Source organism: Streptopelia decaocto (assembly GCF_964273445.1).
Source record: "Streptopelia decaocto genome assembly, chromosome: 7".
In the NCBI taxonomy this organism is placed as follows: domain Eukaryota; kingdom Metazoa; phylum Chordata; class Aves; order Columbiformes; family Columbidae; genus Streptopelia; species Streptopelia decaocto.
Genome location: NC_138661.1, coordinates 10,920,552 through 10,936,789, shown reverse-complemented (window position 1 = coordinate 10,936,789; position 16,238 = coordinate 10,920,552). Strand labels below are relative to the sequence as shown.

Sequence of the window (16,238 nt, the reverse complement as noted above, 5' to 3'; positions counted from 1 at the left end):
GATGATCTTTTCCGCGGCGCCGGAGGCGAGCGTTCGCCCGTGCCGGCGGTAGCGCAAGCGGCTCGGTGGGCCCCTCAGGACGGGCGCTACCTCAGCAGCCGTGGAGCTTCCCCGGAGCCGCTCACGGCCGCGGCCAGCTGAGCCCGCCCCGCTGATTCGCTGTCGCATTTCCCCGAACGCGGAATACGGGGCTCTAGCTGAAGCGCGCACACCTTTCGTTTCCGGGTTGCGGGGTCAGTAATTCCTGCTGCGCATGCGCCTCAAGCCCCTGAAAGGGTGGGGAACTCATAACATGCCATCCTTAAACCCCAGGCGATACGGGATTGGCTGGGAAGTCCGGAGCCGGTGTTCTATTGGGCGGCTGGGGCTGGTGGCGGGGACTGGCGGCTCACTATTTTCCATTGGACTCGCGTCCTGCTCGTTCTAGAGGGTCTTGGCAGCGATTGGCTAGCGGCACTGCCAGTCCGGAGGGGGGCGGGGGGGGCGAGTAGCGGTGGCGGAGCTGGAGGGGGCAAGATGTCGGGCTGTGAGGCCCGCGACGCCAAGAAGCTGGTGCGCTCACCCAGCGGGTTGCGCATGGTGCCCGAGCACCGCTCCGCCCGCAGCCCCTTCGGCTTGGACGAGCCTCCCTGGGTCCCTGACAAGGAGGTATCGGGGGGCGCCGCCCTTTCTTTCCCTGGGGTGGGGCCCCCCTGCGCCCGCGGGGTTCCCGCCGCCTCAGCAGCCGCTGCCCCGGGCTGGCCGAGAAACCCGAGGCTGGGCGCTTCTTCCCCTTCCCCGCTTGTCCCTCTCCCGGGGCACGGCGGCGGTCGGGGCGGCTGGAGGGCCCCTTGCGGCTCGGGGGGACGCACGGAGGGCTGTGGTGGCCCCTTGCAGCCCCTCAGGGGCTCGGCGGCCGCGGGGCCGGGGAGCGCGGTGCGGGCTCGGCCCCTCAGCTCGCCCGCCGACCGGGCAGCGGGTCACGCTCGCTCCAGCGCCGTGTTTTTAGCTGTACATCACGCTTTTAAATTTTCGCTTAAATTAATGGACTGGAGAGCATCGGAGCGTCACTGGTTCTGGAGGGGTGCGTGGCCCTGTCACCAAAATTAGTGAGGAACTTACTGAGTTAAAAATGTAGCGAACTGTGCAGCGTGAATGGTTAGTGAAGCATACTCTTTAAATGGTTAGAAAAGGTAATTCTGAAGACCACGTTGTGGTTTTGGTTTTTTTTTTAAAGCAAAATATTAAGGCAGTAACTTAGTGTTAGAACAGCTCTTCTCGATACCAGTGTGAATGTTCTTAGTGTTAAACGAGTATTTAATAACTTAGACCATTTCAGTCAACTTTGCCTTTAAATACTTTTCAAGTAAACTACGTGATGATGATGTTGTATTAAAGTTCATGTAATATGCATTATTTGTTGCCAGTCCCCACTGCTAGATGCTAATACAACTTGGAATCAATTGTTTGTTTGTTTATTGCCAGCGTTCTGTGGTGTGGATGCAGGCCAATGCATTTACATGTGACAAGAATTGAGATTTATTTTTGATGAGCCAGTATGAATTTAAGCAGGGAGTCATTAAACAAAGGCATTCCTTGCCAGATACTGACATGGTTGATCTGTTTTGTATGGGAACACCATGTTCTCCTTGGTTAGGAATGAGGAAGAAAATTTTGCCTCTGCCTGGTGTCTCTTGAGGCAGAAAGTTTTACATAAAAGTAATAATTCTAGTGGCTCACTGTGCTAGCATAGCTTCTGCAGCTCGTGCAACTGAGACTGACCTTTAGTGTCCTAAGGTGCAACGCTAGTAAGTCAGTTGCTGGTTTTGTCCAAAATAACAACACTTTATTGGAAAGAGACTTTTTCAACTTATTTTAAACAAGTGGTCTGCTAGAACATCTTGTGGGAGTTTCTCAAATTATTCTTTTCTATATGTTGTGAATAAAAATAAATCCTCTCCGTCGTCAGTTGCCTTTGGGTATCGGTCTTGTATGAACTGTAGGTAAGATAAAATTTTCAGCAACCGGAGTGTCATTGGAAGTGATGGGTGCTCATTGTGGGGCTCCCACCTGGCTGGCACCACACGTGGTGTGGAGCACTGGGTGTGTTGCAGGTGGGGTGTGTATTTATCAGGGAGCAGGTAGCAAAGTCTGGGCAGTTATTGTGTAAGTTCTTTCCCTTTGTGTTGCGTGGAATCTGCTTTTGCTGCCTCAGTGACTTGCTGTGCCCTGTGCACACTGACCTGTACCACCTGGAAACCTGATTCCTGACATCGTCAGTGGATATAATTTGTGTGACAGGTTAATTGAAAATGGTTTTCTCCCTTACGTTCTGAAATGTAATTGTATATTTCAGTAGTCCTTGATTATAGCAGAATAGCTTCACTTAAAAAATGCAAGGTACTGCTATTTCATTCTAATCTATAGTGCCATCTTAATTCAACTGAAGGCTGAGAATTGTGGTAGGTTTTATTTAAACTGGTTAGATATATTTAAGAATTAAGTCTGTATACAGTTTTAGATACATCAGTTTGATGTGTGTTGTCAGTTTGAATTTTATATTGCTATTGTTCTGCAGGTATTCATTCTCCTTAAAATTCAGCTTTTCCCCTGTAGTCTGCTGATCAATAGGCTGATGGTGTTGATTTGTGACTGAATGTTGCCTTTGCATCAGACTCGGTGATATTTGCTGTTGAGAAGAAATGTATTGTAGGAAAATGTTTTAAATGTGTTTGTTAATTTGTATTCTTAGCTTTGCATTATTGTTATTTTGTAAAAAGTTATTTTACTAGATTTCTTAAAGTTCATAGAAATTCTGATATCCATTTAATTGATGATTACCAAATATGTTGCGAACATTTTCTTTAAATAAAGCAGGTATGTGATATACAGGGAAGCTTGTAAAACTCATCTTTTTAATAATAAAATGAAATTTAAAGAAACAGTGTTATCTAGTGAATGAATTCAGCAAGAACACTTGCTCTTGTTACTATGTCAGACATAAGTAAAACAACAAAAAAAAGTTCTTTGTCCAAGACAAGAGGCTGGTATTATTGAACGTTGATCTGATTTTTTCAAATGCGCTGCCTTCTGCTGTTCAGCCAGTAACGCTCACAAATTCAGTAGCTCTATTTTTCTTATGTAGGAGAAGTCTGTTGGCTTATTTTTTTAAAGTAAAGCCACCTAAGATTTATGGCAGTTAGTAGTTTTGCAAAACTTATATAGTATTGAAGTATATTTCAGTTTGTTAATTTTATGTTGCAAGATTATACAGTCTTAAAATATAATTTATTTTGAGGAGCCAAAGTGTATCACTGAAGCAGGACTACGGGGAACTTTCTTTTTGGTAGTTGTACTTATAATGTAAATAGTGAGGTGGATAATACAATAAAAATCATGCTGAGCATCGTTAAACTAGAGACAGAGCCTAAAATGTTGGTCACCGTGTGTGCCTTGTCTGTCCCCAAGTTTGTTAATCAGCAGAGCTCAAATGCTGATGTTCCCATTAAGGAAAACTTGGACTAGAAATTGAGTGAAACTTGTACGTTTGAAGGCAGAGGTGGCCAAACCTCGTGACATCCAGCTGTGTCCCAGATGTTTATGTGCTGAGGAACACAGTGTGCCGCAGATCTGGGGTGTGTGAGGGTAGCGTAAGGATGTGGTGCCGGGTTCCCTGGGGCTCCTGGATCCCTCCGGAGGGAGCTGAGCTTTGTGCAGCTGGGTCGTGTGTTGGCTCGGGCTCTCGGGGTCGGCAGGAGTTGTGTGAAAGAGCTGCACTCTGGCAAACTTGTGTAGCTCAGGCAATGGATTGGCCCTGTACAGCTGTAATATCAGAGACAATCCTAAGCTGTATCTGCTGTATGTTTGTGTTGTTTTCAGTTTGGTCAGGCGTGTGATTTGATGAGCTTGTCAACTTTCACATCTGCAAAAGTTCACTGTGTTAACAAGCTCAACCAGGTGTTGCCTTGCATCACTTCTTGAATCCCTTTTTTATTGTATATGCAAATAAAGCATATGAAGTCTAACTATAGCTTCCTGTCCATCTACAGTATTCTCCTTATCACACTTCAGCTAACACATGAGAACTTCTACTCTATTTGGAGAGTCATAGAATGTCCTGGGTTGGAAGGGACACACAGGGATCATTGGGTCCAACTCCTGTCCCTCCAAGTGATCTAGCTCTCAGTATTTTTAAGTTAATATGAATATCCAACGCCTGTCAGGTGTTCTTCCAGTTCCTCTTGTTATATGAAACAAGCTGATGTCAGTATTAGTGGTATGTTGATTGTATGTGGAATGAATACATTTTTATTTAATTTATTCCTTCCAGATTTGCAGTGGTTTTAAAAAGCCTGTATCTTGAAGACATGAAAAGCAACTCAAATATCATGCTTTCTTCTCTGTAAATGTGATAAAGAAACCCTTCAAGCAATAAAGCTTAATTTAATACGCAGACACTTTCTACTTATGTCAGCATATGGATGAATAGGAAAGATTCACATTTCAAGATGTTCTTTGGTAGAGATTTCTTCCCAGGCAATGTAGAAGTTGGTATTATGCAAATGGGTTCACTTCATTTTGGTTACTTAAAGCAGAAGTGCCTTGAAGGAACAACATAACGGTTTTGTAGGAAAATCCCATTTTGTGATGCCTGCTACCCTATGGTATTTGACTCGTGGTTTGTTTGTGACTGCTCTGTGCATCAGACACTGTTAGCTTCATAGATTTAGAATTCAGAAATACTTTTCTGTGGGGTTTATATGAAATAAAAGGATGGATAACTTTGTTCCTTGCTGCAAAGCAACTTGTATGCTTAGCCTAACACTGTGTATGAAATCCATTTAGGACAGTATTTAGAAGAGTGTTTCCCTACCCTCTGGTTTGCGGCTTGTGCTTCTAATTTCTGACCAAAAAATCCCCATGTTTTCTTTGAGAAAATGAGTTAGACTCCTGGTAAATTCAAATTAGACAAGAATTTTTGGAAGGTCCAGCTCCCAGGCAAGCTGTTAAGCTACATGTCTCAAAAATTAAAACACTAACTCAAAACAGCACAGAGTAAAATGCAGTATCAGCTGTAGAGCAGTCACAGGGTTGAAACCTGGGAAATGCTGAAGTTGCTTTATGCTGAAGGTTATTTGTCAGTGAATGTTAGAATAAGCTTTTCTACAGTCACTGAGAGAAGAGGTGGTTGGATGCCTTAATTCAGTGTGCGGTTTGAAACAGTAATGCAACACATTCAGTTCTCTTTTTTGTGGGGTTTAGAAACAGATAGTTTGTTCAAACAGATATTGCTAATAGCTGTTTATGTTCCATTACAGTGAGTGCAGACACTCTCTAATTTGTTAAATTTCTGTTTAGTTGTCAGAACACTTCATATAAACTGTTGCAAATTATAAACAGTTTTGTATTTCAAAAGAAAAAAGTTTCCAGAGAATTGTTAATTGAGCTACTGTATTATTTTCTTGGCTATAGTTATGGAACTTGTGACAGTGGTTGGGTGTCTGCTGAAGCAAAAGTTCCTGAAATAGATGACAAAAGCTGTTGTAACCTGAAGGAATTTATAGAAGATACAGGGTTAAGTATTGAAATGCGTTAATTAAAGGCAAATGGTGATTACTGTGTGCTTAGCAAACAGCACCTGTTCAGCTTTGGGCATGCTTTTAAGACGACATTGTGCTGTAGTCTCTTGTAGTCAGGTTTGAAAAGTTTAGGTTCTTGGAGTTATAAAACTGACTACAGGATCTAACCATGTTCTCCTGATTCAGATGTTGGGCATAATTTTGCATGAATATTTGCAAATATGATAAAAACTGCTGTATAAGCAGTTGGAGAGTGATTTTTTGATATGGTGGATAAAAAAATACATAAAGTCTTAGTGAAAATCCAGTGATCTAAGTGCTGAGAATCAGCCCTTTGGTTGGTGACTTTCTGTACGGAAAATTTTGTCATGACAGTCACTGATCACTTCTGCCAGTTTCGAAAAAGAATACTGTCACCCCTTAAACTTAGTTCTGAGAAACTTCTTCAATTTTCTTCTGTTTTTTCTTTTGGGAGGAGTGTGGGTGTAAGCTTGTTTTAGGAATGAAATGTTTCAGGAAGTGACATTTTGTAGCTGGAATAGAAATTAAGTCTTAGTGGCTTGGAAGGATATCAGGTATTCCTGGTGTCTTTCAAGAATGTGTCATTATTGAGAGTAATGTTTTAGAGAGTCAACAGAGCATCATGGTATAAAACAGTGAGGGTGACAACTTGTATAAAAACAGTCGACTCTGGAATGTATGACTGTCTGGATAGCCAAACAGAATTAAGCATGATAAGTACTTCTGAAATGTAGTTTTGACTGCTGGCACAATGCGCTATTCCTCAGGGAGACTGAGTTTGGCAGCTTTTTTTGGTCTTACAAATGAGGGTGACGTTGTTTTGCTCCATCAGTATGAAAATACATGAAAACTGTGCATGGTGAAAAGGTAAAGGATGGAAATTTGTTGAAGGTGTTTCTTTTCAGGGCATAATATAAAGCGCAGTCTTTGTATATGGTGGTAGGATTAAAGGTTTAGAAATACCGTAGATTAATCTTAATTTGTACTGTTTTCTAGTGCCCAAGATGTATGCAGTGTGATACAAAATTTGACTTCATAACTAGAAAGGTAAGAGAAATCAATGAAATGTAAAGCATTAACTACTGCAAAATACTAATCTGGGCTTCTCTTGATTATAAATGTAGAAGATTTCAGTAGAATAGCATACAAAGTCTGATGTAACTTAAACTGGTTTTTCTTTCTGTTTTTGTTTTAATTTTATTTCTTTGAAATTCTTCTTGTTGCTCAATGTGTAATGCTTAGGGTTTTTCCAGATTACTGGATGCCCAGAGGATTTTCATTCAAAGGAAGACTTACAGAAACTCATGCTAGAGTGGGTTGCTAACATCATTACTGACATAGAAAGCAAATCAACTAACTAGTTCAGTTGTGTTTCAAGAGATGAAGTTAGTTGTGGGAATGCAAGCAGAAGTGTTTTGAGGAGTAATGAATTATAATCTTACATTAAAGAACCATATTGTCAAATATTGAGAACAAAACCTCAGGTTCTCCTTCTGTTCTAAAAGTAAAACAAGATTTATCTCAGGTTTGAAAAAGGGAATTTCCGATGTGAGTAGAAAGTGTAAACTGCCTTGATTGCTCTGAACCATAATTAAGCTTGCTGTATGAAAACACTTAACATTACGGTTAAATTATATTCATTACATAAAAATAAGCAGGTTGTGTGGAATGCAGGCTGGTGTATGGGATACTGCTCTCCAAAAACATTCTGCTGATATTGGGGTTTCTGCATGGAGAAGGAAAGCAGCCTCACAAAAAAGGCCAACAGTGACTTTTAGCAGGGAATATAATCTCTTTGTAAAACTACAGTGATACTCTTTTACCATGTGCTTGTGGAGGTGAAGAAAGATGTGGAAATGTGACTTGTAGGGCATTGACATAGTCAGTGTTTTTTAATTTGTTGTTTGGAGGGAGAGGAAAGGAGAAATTCTAAACCAAACATAGTAATATGTTCTACCAGATAGGTATAAATTTTCAGGAGGCTAGAAGAGCATTAGGATATTAGTGATCCTAGTACTCCTAAATAATGGAGTGTATTTTCTCCTGGTTCTTGTTTTACCTTTTAGTTAGATGGGTTAAGAGCATGGTGGTTGATTTGAGTGTTCTGATTGAGAAGCACTAATTTATTAGGCTGCTGTGGTTTACCTGTGTTAGCTTTGGGAAGTAAATGGAGGTAACTTTGGGAAATGGGTACTCCAGAGAATTTTGCATAATATTTAGAAGGAAAGCCTAACACTGACCAAAAGTGCAGCGTATCAGTTCCTTGTATCAAACTGTTCAAACTTGCTTTGAGCCACGAATCGGTTCCTGCTTGCCTGGCAATACCTGTTCTGTCTGACGTGAGAACTTGCATCAGGGAGCCCTGCCGGGACTGTCACACCCCAACAGTGATATGGAGCACAAGCCACTTGGTGCAGATCTAGTAGCTCTGAAACACATTGAAATATTAGTTCTGATTTTGCAACTTCATTGGATTTGTACTGTGCTGCCTGATATTTCTGATAAAGAAATAGCTTTAGGTTTTAATTTTCCATAGGAAAAACTTGAGAGCAAGTTTTAAGGAAAAAAGAGTAGGCTCTCCACTTGAAGTTTCACAAGATCTGTGTTTGGAAGTGGGAAGGTGTCTACAAACCACTCTTCTCTTGCTTTTTCATTGACAGTAAGGTGAAAGATTTACTGGACACTGGAGAAGCCCTTTCAGTGTCTTGTCTGCTTTAGGCGTGTGTTTACAGAGCGCCAACAAAGGCTTATAGTATTTTTGCTCATACTACACTCAGTCCTTTGTGTTCAGTCTTCAGAGATTTCTTCTACCACTCCAGCAGTTAAATTTCTTTTACCTGCCCCTCAAGTCATATGTTTCATACCTAAGAAACTGTTCTGTTTCTTGGGGAGGAGGATATTTAATGTAGTAAACTTTATCAAATTATTCCCTGATAGCTTCCTGTGTAAATAAAGAAACAAAATGTTCTCTCATGCTTAGCATCACTGCCGAAGATGCGGAAAGTGCTTCTGTGACAAGTGCTGCAGTAAAAAAGTGCCTCTGCCTCGCATGTGCTTCGTGGACCCTGTACGCCAGTGTGCTGAATGTGCCCTCATCTCTCAGAAAGAAGCGGAGTTTTATGACAAACAGCTTAAAGTGCTCATGAATGGTAAGAACTGAATGCATATATGTGTTGTTTTGATCTCATTTATGTTTATTCAGATGCGGCATTGAACAAATGTGATAAATGTCGAGAGTAATGTCTCTTGTCAAACAAGCTGCAGCTTTGTCTCATTTAAATCCTTTTCCATTGTCATGCTGCTTGTTTGCCACTTAATAATTCTGTGTTATCCATTTATTTAGAGAGAAGCTTACACTTTTTAGTCAATGTTTATTAAGAGTGGCTTAATTAAACACAAAGGAATTTTTAACGCCTCCAAGAACAGATGTGTGTGCAGTTGGCATTTTTCTTACAATAATGCATCTTTTAGCCGTATTCCTGTTACATTAAATAAGGATGAAAAATGCTTAATCAATAATATTTTAATATTTTCTGACAAGACACAGTCTTGTTTTGAGCTTTGTCTGTGAGCTTTGATCTTGTCCGTGGCCTACAGCTATGGTTGATGGCAGATCATCCTGAGTGGTCCATTTTGCACAGCATTAGAACTACATGGAATAAGGTGATTCGTGTTCCAGTTCCATTAAGAAAGCTGAAACTTCAGGTTTTAAAATAGCCTGTGATTGTTCAGTGCCTTTTGATGGGCTTTCAACTCTCAGCCTGATGCTGATGTGTACAATCGGTAAGCTAAACCACACATCTGACTACCGCGAGTGTTCCTAGGGAGATTCTAGGTTCATCCCAGTAACAGACAAATCCTTCATTACTCTGCTCTGAAGACAAGGGTGTAGATGAATTTTTAAATAATGTATTTTAAGCCAGAGATTATTTTTTTCTTTTAAAGCTTGTCCTGCTTGCATTCGTGTTGTACAATTCAAGTCTGAAGTTGTTGCTGACTTATTGTAGAGCCAGAGGTCTCGGTGGTTGTGATGTCCTTTGTAGTTTTGCTTCTGTCACCTGTCTCGCTTCAGCAGCAGCCTGGGGGTCCATGTGAGTGGGTGTCAGTGAGCCTGTGGAAAACTGTGACATAGAGGGTGAGGTGCAGATGTCTGAGGCTGCGCAGTTCAGGTTGTGGAGGTGGATCGCAGCCCATTCAGCCAGGCTGCGTGTTGTTATTGCCTTCGTTTCCCGGACCAGCAGTATTGGGATTAGTTAATAGAGGGAGTGTGAGGCATGGAGGAAATAAAGTGGTTAGGTGTGTAGTCTGCTTTATTTAAAGTTATGAATCACTTCACTAACGTAGCTAAGATGACTTTCCTGATGTCAAAGGGGCTGTTTTGGGCAGGAAGAAACATAATGTGAAGGCTGAAGTTCATTGACCTCAAAGTAAGACTGAGCTGGCCTTCAGTAATGGAAAAGAGATGTCTTCACTGTTTATTAAACATAGAGCTGAAGGTCACATCCTCCTGCTAGATTCTTCTGTTGGATTTGTTTGGAATATTGAAACAATAGTATATATTATGGTGACAAGGTAGAGTCTTTAACTGCCTGGTTTTTGCCTTCTCCAAATCTCTCATTTTTAAAAGATTCATCTTGGATGTCATCTGTATTTCCACAAGATGGGGGAGGAATTACATAGCACTTTTGAAAGGTTCTGTGATTTAGAACATGATAATTAAAGACCAGCTTTTTATATTTGAGTGTTCTGCTGATTTTAATGAATGTAACATTTCAATTAGTCTCTCACTTCACCCAATTCAGTGCATTAGGTGCAGTAAGTAAAAATTAGTTATGCTTTTTGGTACTTGAATGTTCCTTCCTAAACTCTACATTAGAACACTAAACCATGTCTTTCCAGGTGCTACATTTTTTGTAACTCTGGGAACATCTGATAAATCTGAGCTCATGGTTTGTCGACTTTCCAACAATCAGAGGTGAGAAAGATTGTTAGAAATTGCACTTGTAAACTGTATTTTTGTTGCACTTACAGCTATGTTGTTATGTAATAACCTAAACAAAATACAAGAGTAACTTGCTGCAAGGATATTGGAGAGAGTAATTGGGCTGAAAGGACAGATACAACTTTATTGGACTAAGATTTTTTGAATTTACCAGCAGTGTGGATCAGAGGGCCTTTGAATGGTGGAGCTCTGCTCATTGGGAGTGCCTTGGAGTGCCACTGGAGTACAGTGGTTTTGCCACTGATAGGGGATCACGGGAAGGGGGGACAGGGAAAAATCTGTAGCCACTGAAAAAAGCTTGTTTGAGAATGATTCCAACACTGCACTGGATCATTTAACCTTACAGCAAACGCATTACTTTGGTCATCCTTACAGTTTGGTTGGCTGCAACACTTTAGACTCTGTGCTCTCTTCTTCCTCCAGAACTTTGGAAAAATGCTTTTCGAATTTTGAAAGGGTCCCCTGGCAAACTGAACTATAGATTTCTGTGGTGGCTTGTTTGTTTGTTTTACTTTAGGTGAAGAACTTCAATGGAAATTAACTTTTCCTGATTGATTTCTCTACCTCCCCACTGCAAAGAACATATGAACAGCTAGTCACTTGGAGATTATGTTTACTTTTTTCCTTTGATTTGGACTTGATGTTGTAGGAACAAACCCAAAAAAACAACCAAACGCTTTTTTTTTTTTTTAAATGATGTGTTTTCTTCTGTTATGTAGATACCTGGTTTTGGATGGAGACAGCCACTATGAAATTGAAATTATACAGATTTCAACTGTTCAGATACTCACAGAGGGATTTACTCCTGGAGGTAAATTTTTCACTGAATACAAATGAAGAAAAAAATAAATGAAGCTGTAATTATTGTTTGAGCTAGACAGTGCATTTCTAGGTCATTGGTAACTAACATAGTTACAACTGCTCTCAGAACGGTGCAGTGTGTGAAACCCTGTCCATGCAGCTACTGGGATTTTGGGAAAAACCTAAAACTTGAGAAATTACCTTACAGCTCTAAATGGGAGAGCTCCTTGATTAGCCTGAGTAAAGGTGGTCGTCATCTGTTCTGATACTTTCTCTTGGCTAAATATAAATATGTGTTAATTCAAAACCTCGTAAGAGGGAACTGTTGGTCTTTGGTAGTTTCCATTTCAGAATCCAGCTGGGATTTCTCTTCTACTGGTCCAAAAAATGGTGAGGAGAGTGATAGAGGAAACTGGGTGGGGGGGGGAATAATTAAGCTATACTTTCTTAATTCAAGATGAACGGGTGGCCAGTGGAACTGGCAACATCTGAATCAGAGGGCAGTTACTTACTGCCTCATCTCTTACCAGATTTTTAGAGTATTTCAGGATGAACTTGAATACGATTTCACTGAAATGAGAACAAACAAGGTCAGGAATTTTAATAATTGTTCTTTAGCAACACCTCTGGCACTGCTGGAATTTTCTAATTGGACACCCTATCTGTGCAATATTCAGTCAGTACAGCATGTTAACTGTAATAAACTTATCTTGCTGTTCGAATCAACCAGATGTATTGCTGAGTTACTTAATGCTCTTATAATTCCTTGTTCACTGCTCTTCTGACTGCTTTATGTTTTTGCCTGCCTGCCTTCCTTCTTGATGGTAGACAAAGATATTCACACTTACACCAGCCTTCTGGAGAGCCAGCATATTACTGAAGGTATCACCAGTACCTTTGAGCATGACTCACCCAAGCATGTTGTCATGGCCCCCCTCCCATCTTTCTTCCTCTGCAGTGTTTTTTGTTGTGTGGTTTTTTTTATTTAATTTGATCTATAGCTGTTCAACTTAAGACAAGTTCTGTTCAGATCTGACATGTATCTGTTCCTTGCCATCTGTCTGTTTAATAAACTGCAAATTAATGTTTTGTAACTTTGGAGGAGAGCTAAACCACTCGAGGCCTTCTTTAGAACACGTGTGCTATTGTCCGTGCCGGAACAAAGGAGGGAAGATGAGAAATAGTGTCAGCAGTAGTTACGTGCCACGTACTTCAGCAGAGGAGTGCTGAACTGTGCAAACCAGAGTGAATAACATCGTTCCTGTGTACTGGCCAGTAGGGCTTTGCACAGAATAAATAAACTGTTAACTAATGGCTTGCTTTTACACATCCTTAAAGTAAATAAGACGTCTTGTTGCGTAAGGTGTGTTCTGCCTGAGTCAGTCATGTCCTGGAGTGCCAGACATGGACATTGTGAATAAATAAAACTGGTCAAGGCTGGAGGTGTTTGATTTGCACTGGTTTATCTTTAAGTAGTGCCTTAATCTGTTAGTGTGACCAGGTAGATACAGGGGAGCAAGCGAAGAAGTTGGATTTCAATTCATCCTAGAAGAAGAGCGAATGTCTTACATAAACACTGCTTGCGGGCCTTTGATCAAGTTGCTTAGATTGAGATTCTTTGTCTGGCTCCTCAGCTGCTCCAGCAATGGCCTGTAGGAGCCCTCTCATGCAGACACTTTTTAAAAAGAACTGTGCGAAAAGTGTCTGCCTGTGTATGGTGGAGCCCTTCCTGGGGCTCAGCTTATGCTCTGCTGCTTCAGGAAATAATGCCAGTAAAGTGTGGTATTCCAAACAAAGCCTTTGTTTCACTTCTGTGTTACTGCTTTGGTTTATTGTAATCTCTATGCAGCTAGAGGAAAAGAGAAACAAACATCTTGCTATCACACTGTTGTCAGAGCAATGTCTTCTGTAGTGCATTTCCTTCAGGACGTAAATGATGTGTCCAGTTGTCCTCTAATCTTGCGTAAGCACCTTTCCCAAGCTTTGCTGAGTTTGGAGGGACTTGACTGCTATGTCAGACTTGGAATCAAGTGGGGATCCCTCTGATATCAGTCTAACTGGACACTAGTACTTCAGTTTACAAACTGCAGGTTACAGCATGAAACTATGCCATCTACTATGATGGTTATACAAGTTTTTTTCTCAGTGATTGCTAGAGAGAATTAAGCAATACCGACTCTGCACATTGCGTTGCCCGGCATTGACACCGCGGTCACCTCCTCTGAAGCAGCAGTTGTTAGTGCACCCCCAGTTGTGATGAGTTTTCCTCAAATGTGCTTCTTAGCTAGAAGAAGTTGTGTTACTTAGTTGGCAAAATGTGTTGCTGTTCAAGGTTTTATTCCGTTTTTCAGGAGGTAACACTCGTGCCATAGGAATGATTCTGCAGTACAAAGTACCCGGCTCAGAGGAGCTCACGCAGATGAAGTTCACAGCCAGCGAGGACCTGAGCTGCAACAAGAAGCTGTCAGCCAGCTGGCTGGCTGCTATGCATAAGGTAAGCTAAGGAGGCAAAACCCACAGAAGGCTGAAGAAAATCTTTACATGGGGTGCTTATCAGCACTAGAGAGTACGCAGCCTTCAGAGTCTTTTTTCATTATTTTTTTATTTAAGGACTTTAGTTGCTAAGGAAACAGAAGCTATGGATGGTTGTTCTGAACACGACTGTAGCTTTATGCTCAGATACCTGAAGAAGATACGCACTGCAAAGGGTTGCCCAAGATCTTAGATGTGAAAAGAAGTAAGAATTAGACTCTCAGGTTCCTTAGGTTTGTGTTACTGAAGAATATGCATTATGAAATACTCTTTCGAACCTAAACTCGGTGAACTGTTTTTACTACTTCATGAAGGCTCAAGGAAGTTATTTTTTGAAAACAGGAATAGAGGTGTGGGCAGGACCCTCTGGAAGATTGTGTCATCTCTTGTTGCTAGGCTCTCTGTGGCTAATGAATCTGAAGTTTATTATTTCATATGTCACCATTATGGGAGACAAAAAACAAAACCACCCCAACTAGTTCTGGAACTTAGTTCTAAATGTCAATCAGATGAACAGTAACGTATAAGCTGTCTGCAAATACACGTGTCTGGCTGTTGGCTTCTTTATCAACATTGTTCAGTTCCCCAGCCACCTCTGCCCCAGCATTTAACGTGTGTTCAGCACAGTGCACTCAGGCTTGGTGTTGCCATGCGAGCAGTGCCTTACCTCATCTAATCCACCCCTCACAAGCGATGCAGCTCCTGCAGACATGGTGAAAATGGGTATTTTAGGGACAGGCTTAACACCCTCCCCCCCCACGGATTTGTCTCCTTTGAAGGGAGTTTTGAGTAAGTGACCAGAGCAGTGAGACTTGCTGAGCTCCTGGTCAACAACATGTGAAAGGATGTGTTGCTAGAGAACACACAGCTGTTCATTGCAGGGGGTTGGTTGATCCCGTAGTTTGGGACAAGTGGAACATCTCACCGAAGCTTGGCCAGGGAGAGGCAGAAGAGGTAGGAGGAATTAGACCAGAATAACACTGTTTACTGCATAGTTTTAGACAGATTGCCAGAATCTCAGAAATGCTACTCGTAACTCTTTGCAAGGAAGTTTTGATTGGAAGTGGTCATTTCTGACCAAGAAGGAACAAATAAAAGTTAATCTAAAATCTTCTTCAGAAAGAAGAAAATAGAGGAAGAATTTAAAGCCTTGGTTTTAAAGGAAATTTTTGGAGGGGTATGAAGGAGATGAGGTGGCTGCAAGTGAAACTTCAATTAACACAATGACATTTTGCCTCCATGTTAGGCAACAAAACTTCTTTACGAGTCCCGGGACCAGTAACAGCAACCTGTTGGCCACTCCAGGGAAGACACCAGCCCCCACGGACCCACCTCCCCCTTTCTGCTCACGTGACAGCCGGTAACATTCGCTGTTCCTGACCCTTTCTCATTCCAGCACGGTTCACTATGTAAGAACTGGCAAATGCAATGTGAGTAATTTTTGAACCATGAGTATTCACTATAGTGTGCAATATGTATACAATTAATGCTTTAAACAGCCTCACCTTGTAAGACTTTGTATATTTTGTTAAGCCTTTATGGGCACTTAATATGAAAGTGACCTGCACTACAGCTAATGTACAGCACAACTTTTATAGTAACAATTATATATACTGTTTGCTACAAAAAGCAAACAAATGTTTATGTCTCTTCTGCAGAGAATAGCTTTTGGGTATAGATCTCAGGTTTTCCCTTTATCCAAATGTTTAAAATCAATGTACAATAAAATCTGCCTTAGATATGATTTTATAGAAGTCACTTGATTGTTTTTAAAGCATTTCATCTTAAATATCTAAATATTTCACCAAATACCACCAAACTGGTCTTACATGAACATGATCTTGAAACCTTCCTTCTGTATCCAGAATAATTTTTAGTTTTGTATTTTCCTTTTGCTAACTGGCTTTTGTTAATCTAACTGTAATGCTATCTGAAATTGTATACAACTTTATGTACAAATATGAATAAATTAATTCACTTATTTAAAAAAAATGTGATATGTTATTTTACAAGATATGACTTCTTAATGTTGGGTACTGTGGTCTCCCCTCTCTGACACTTCTGAATTTTTCTGAACAGCACCCTAACTTTATTTCTAAGTGTCTGTCTGCCCCCCGTCCTCCTGCGCTGGTGAACACACAGTGAAGAAGCACATGAGGCTCAGTTGTCGGCTCGGGTGTAAAGGACGCTTGAGAGCTTTTTGAGACAAGTATTAATTTGTCACAGCTGGAGGGCAGGAGGAGGGATGTTCCAAAATTGTTTGGCAAGTCACTTTCTGTGCAGCTGGTAAAACGACGAGGAAAGGTGACTTAACAGACACAACA

General features: G+C 41.1%; 1 protein-coding gene across 4 annotated transcripts; it reads left to right on the top strand.

Annotated features, from left to right (window-relative positions):
* Positions 1 to 35: 35 nt before the first annotated feature.
* On the top strand, positions 36 to 15,906 carry ZFYVE21 (zinc finger FYVE-type containing 21). Of its 4 annotated transcripts, none has more exons than XM_082057919.1 (8): positions 36 to 233; positions 6,576 to 6,626; positions 8,560 to 8,728; positions 10,479 to 10,554; positions 11,301 to 11,392; positions 12,211 to 12,264; positions 13,734 to 13,876; positions 15,161 to 15,906. In XM_082057919.1, the coding sequence occupies exons 2-8, from the start codon at positions 6,588 to 6,590 to the stop codon at positions 15,194 to 15,196; spliced, it is 609 nt and encodes a 202-aa protein (XP_081914045.1). In that variant the 5' UTR covers positions 36 to 233; positions 6,576 to 6,587; the 3' UTR covers positions 15,197 to 15,906. The 4 variants fall into 4 exon arrangements, with proteins under 4 accessions (XP_081914045.1, XP_081914042.1, XP_081914043.1 ...); XM_082057916.1 differs by lacking the exon at positions 36 to 233 and adding an exon at positions 462 to 648; XM_082057918.1 differs by lacking the exon at positions 36 to 233 and adding an exon at positions 5,867 to 6,446.
* Positions 15,907 to 16,238: the final 332 nt, after the last annotated feature.

What these genes read in the sequence shown, in the direction of transcription:
- ZFYVE21 (XM_082057916.1), top strand. Translation starts at nt 517, where the DNA reads ATGTCGGGCTGTGAGGCCCGCGACGCCAAGAAGCTGGTGCGCTCACCC. An exon ending in CCTGGGTCCCTGACAAGGAG is followed by an intron (nt 649 to 6,575) that starts GTATCGGGGGGC and finishes ACTGTTTTCTAG; the next exon opens with TGCCCAAGATGTATGCAGTG. An exon ending in AGAGGGATTTACTCCTGGAG is followed by an intron (nt 11,393 to 12,210) that starts GTAAATTTTTCA and finishes TCTTGATGGTAG; the next exon opens with ACAAAGATATTCACACTTAC.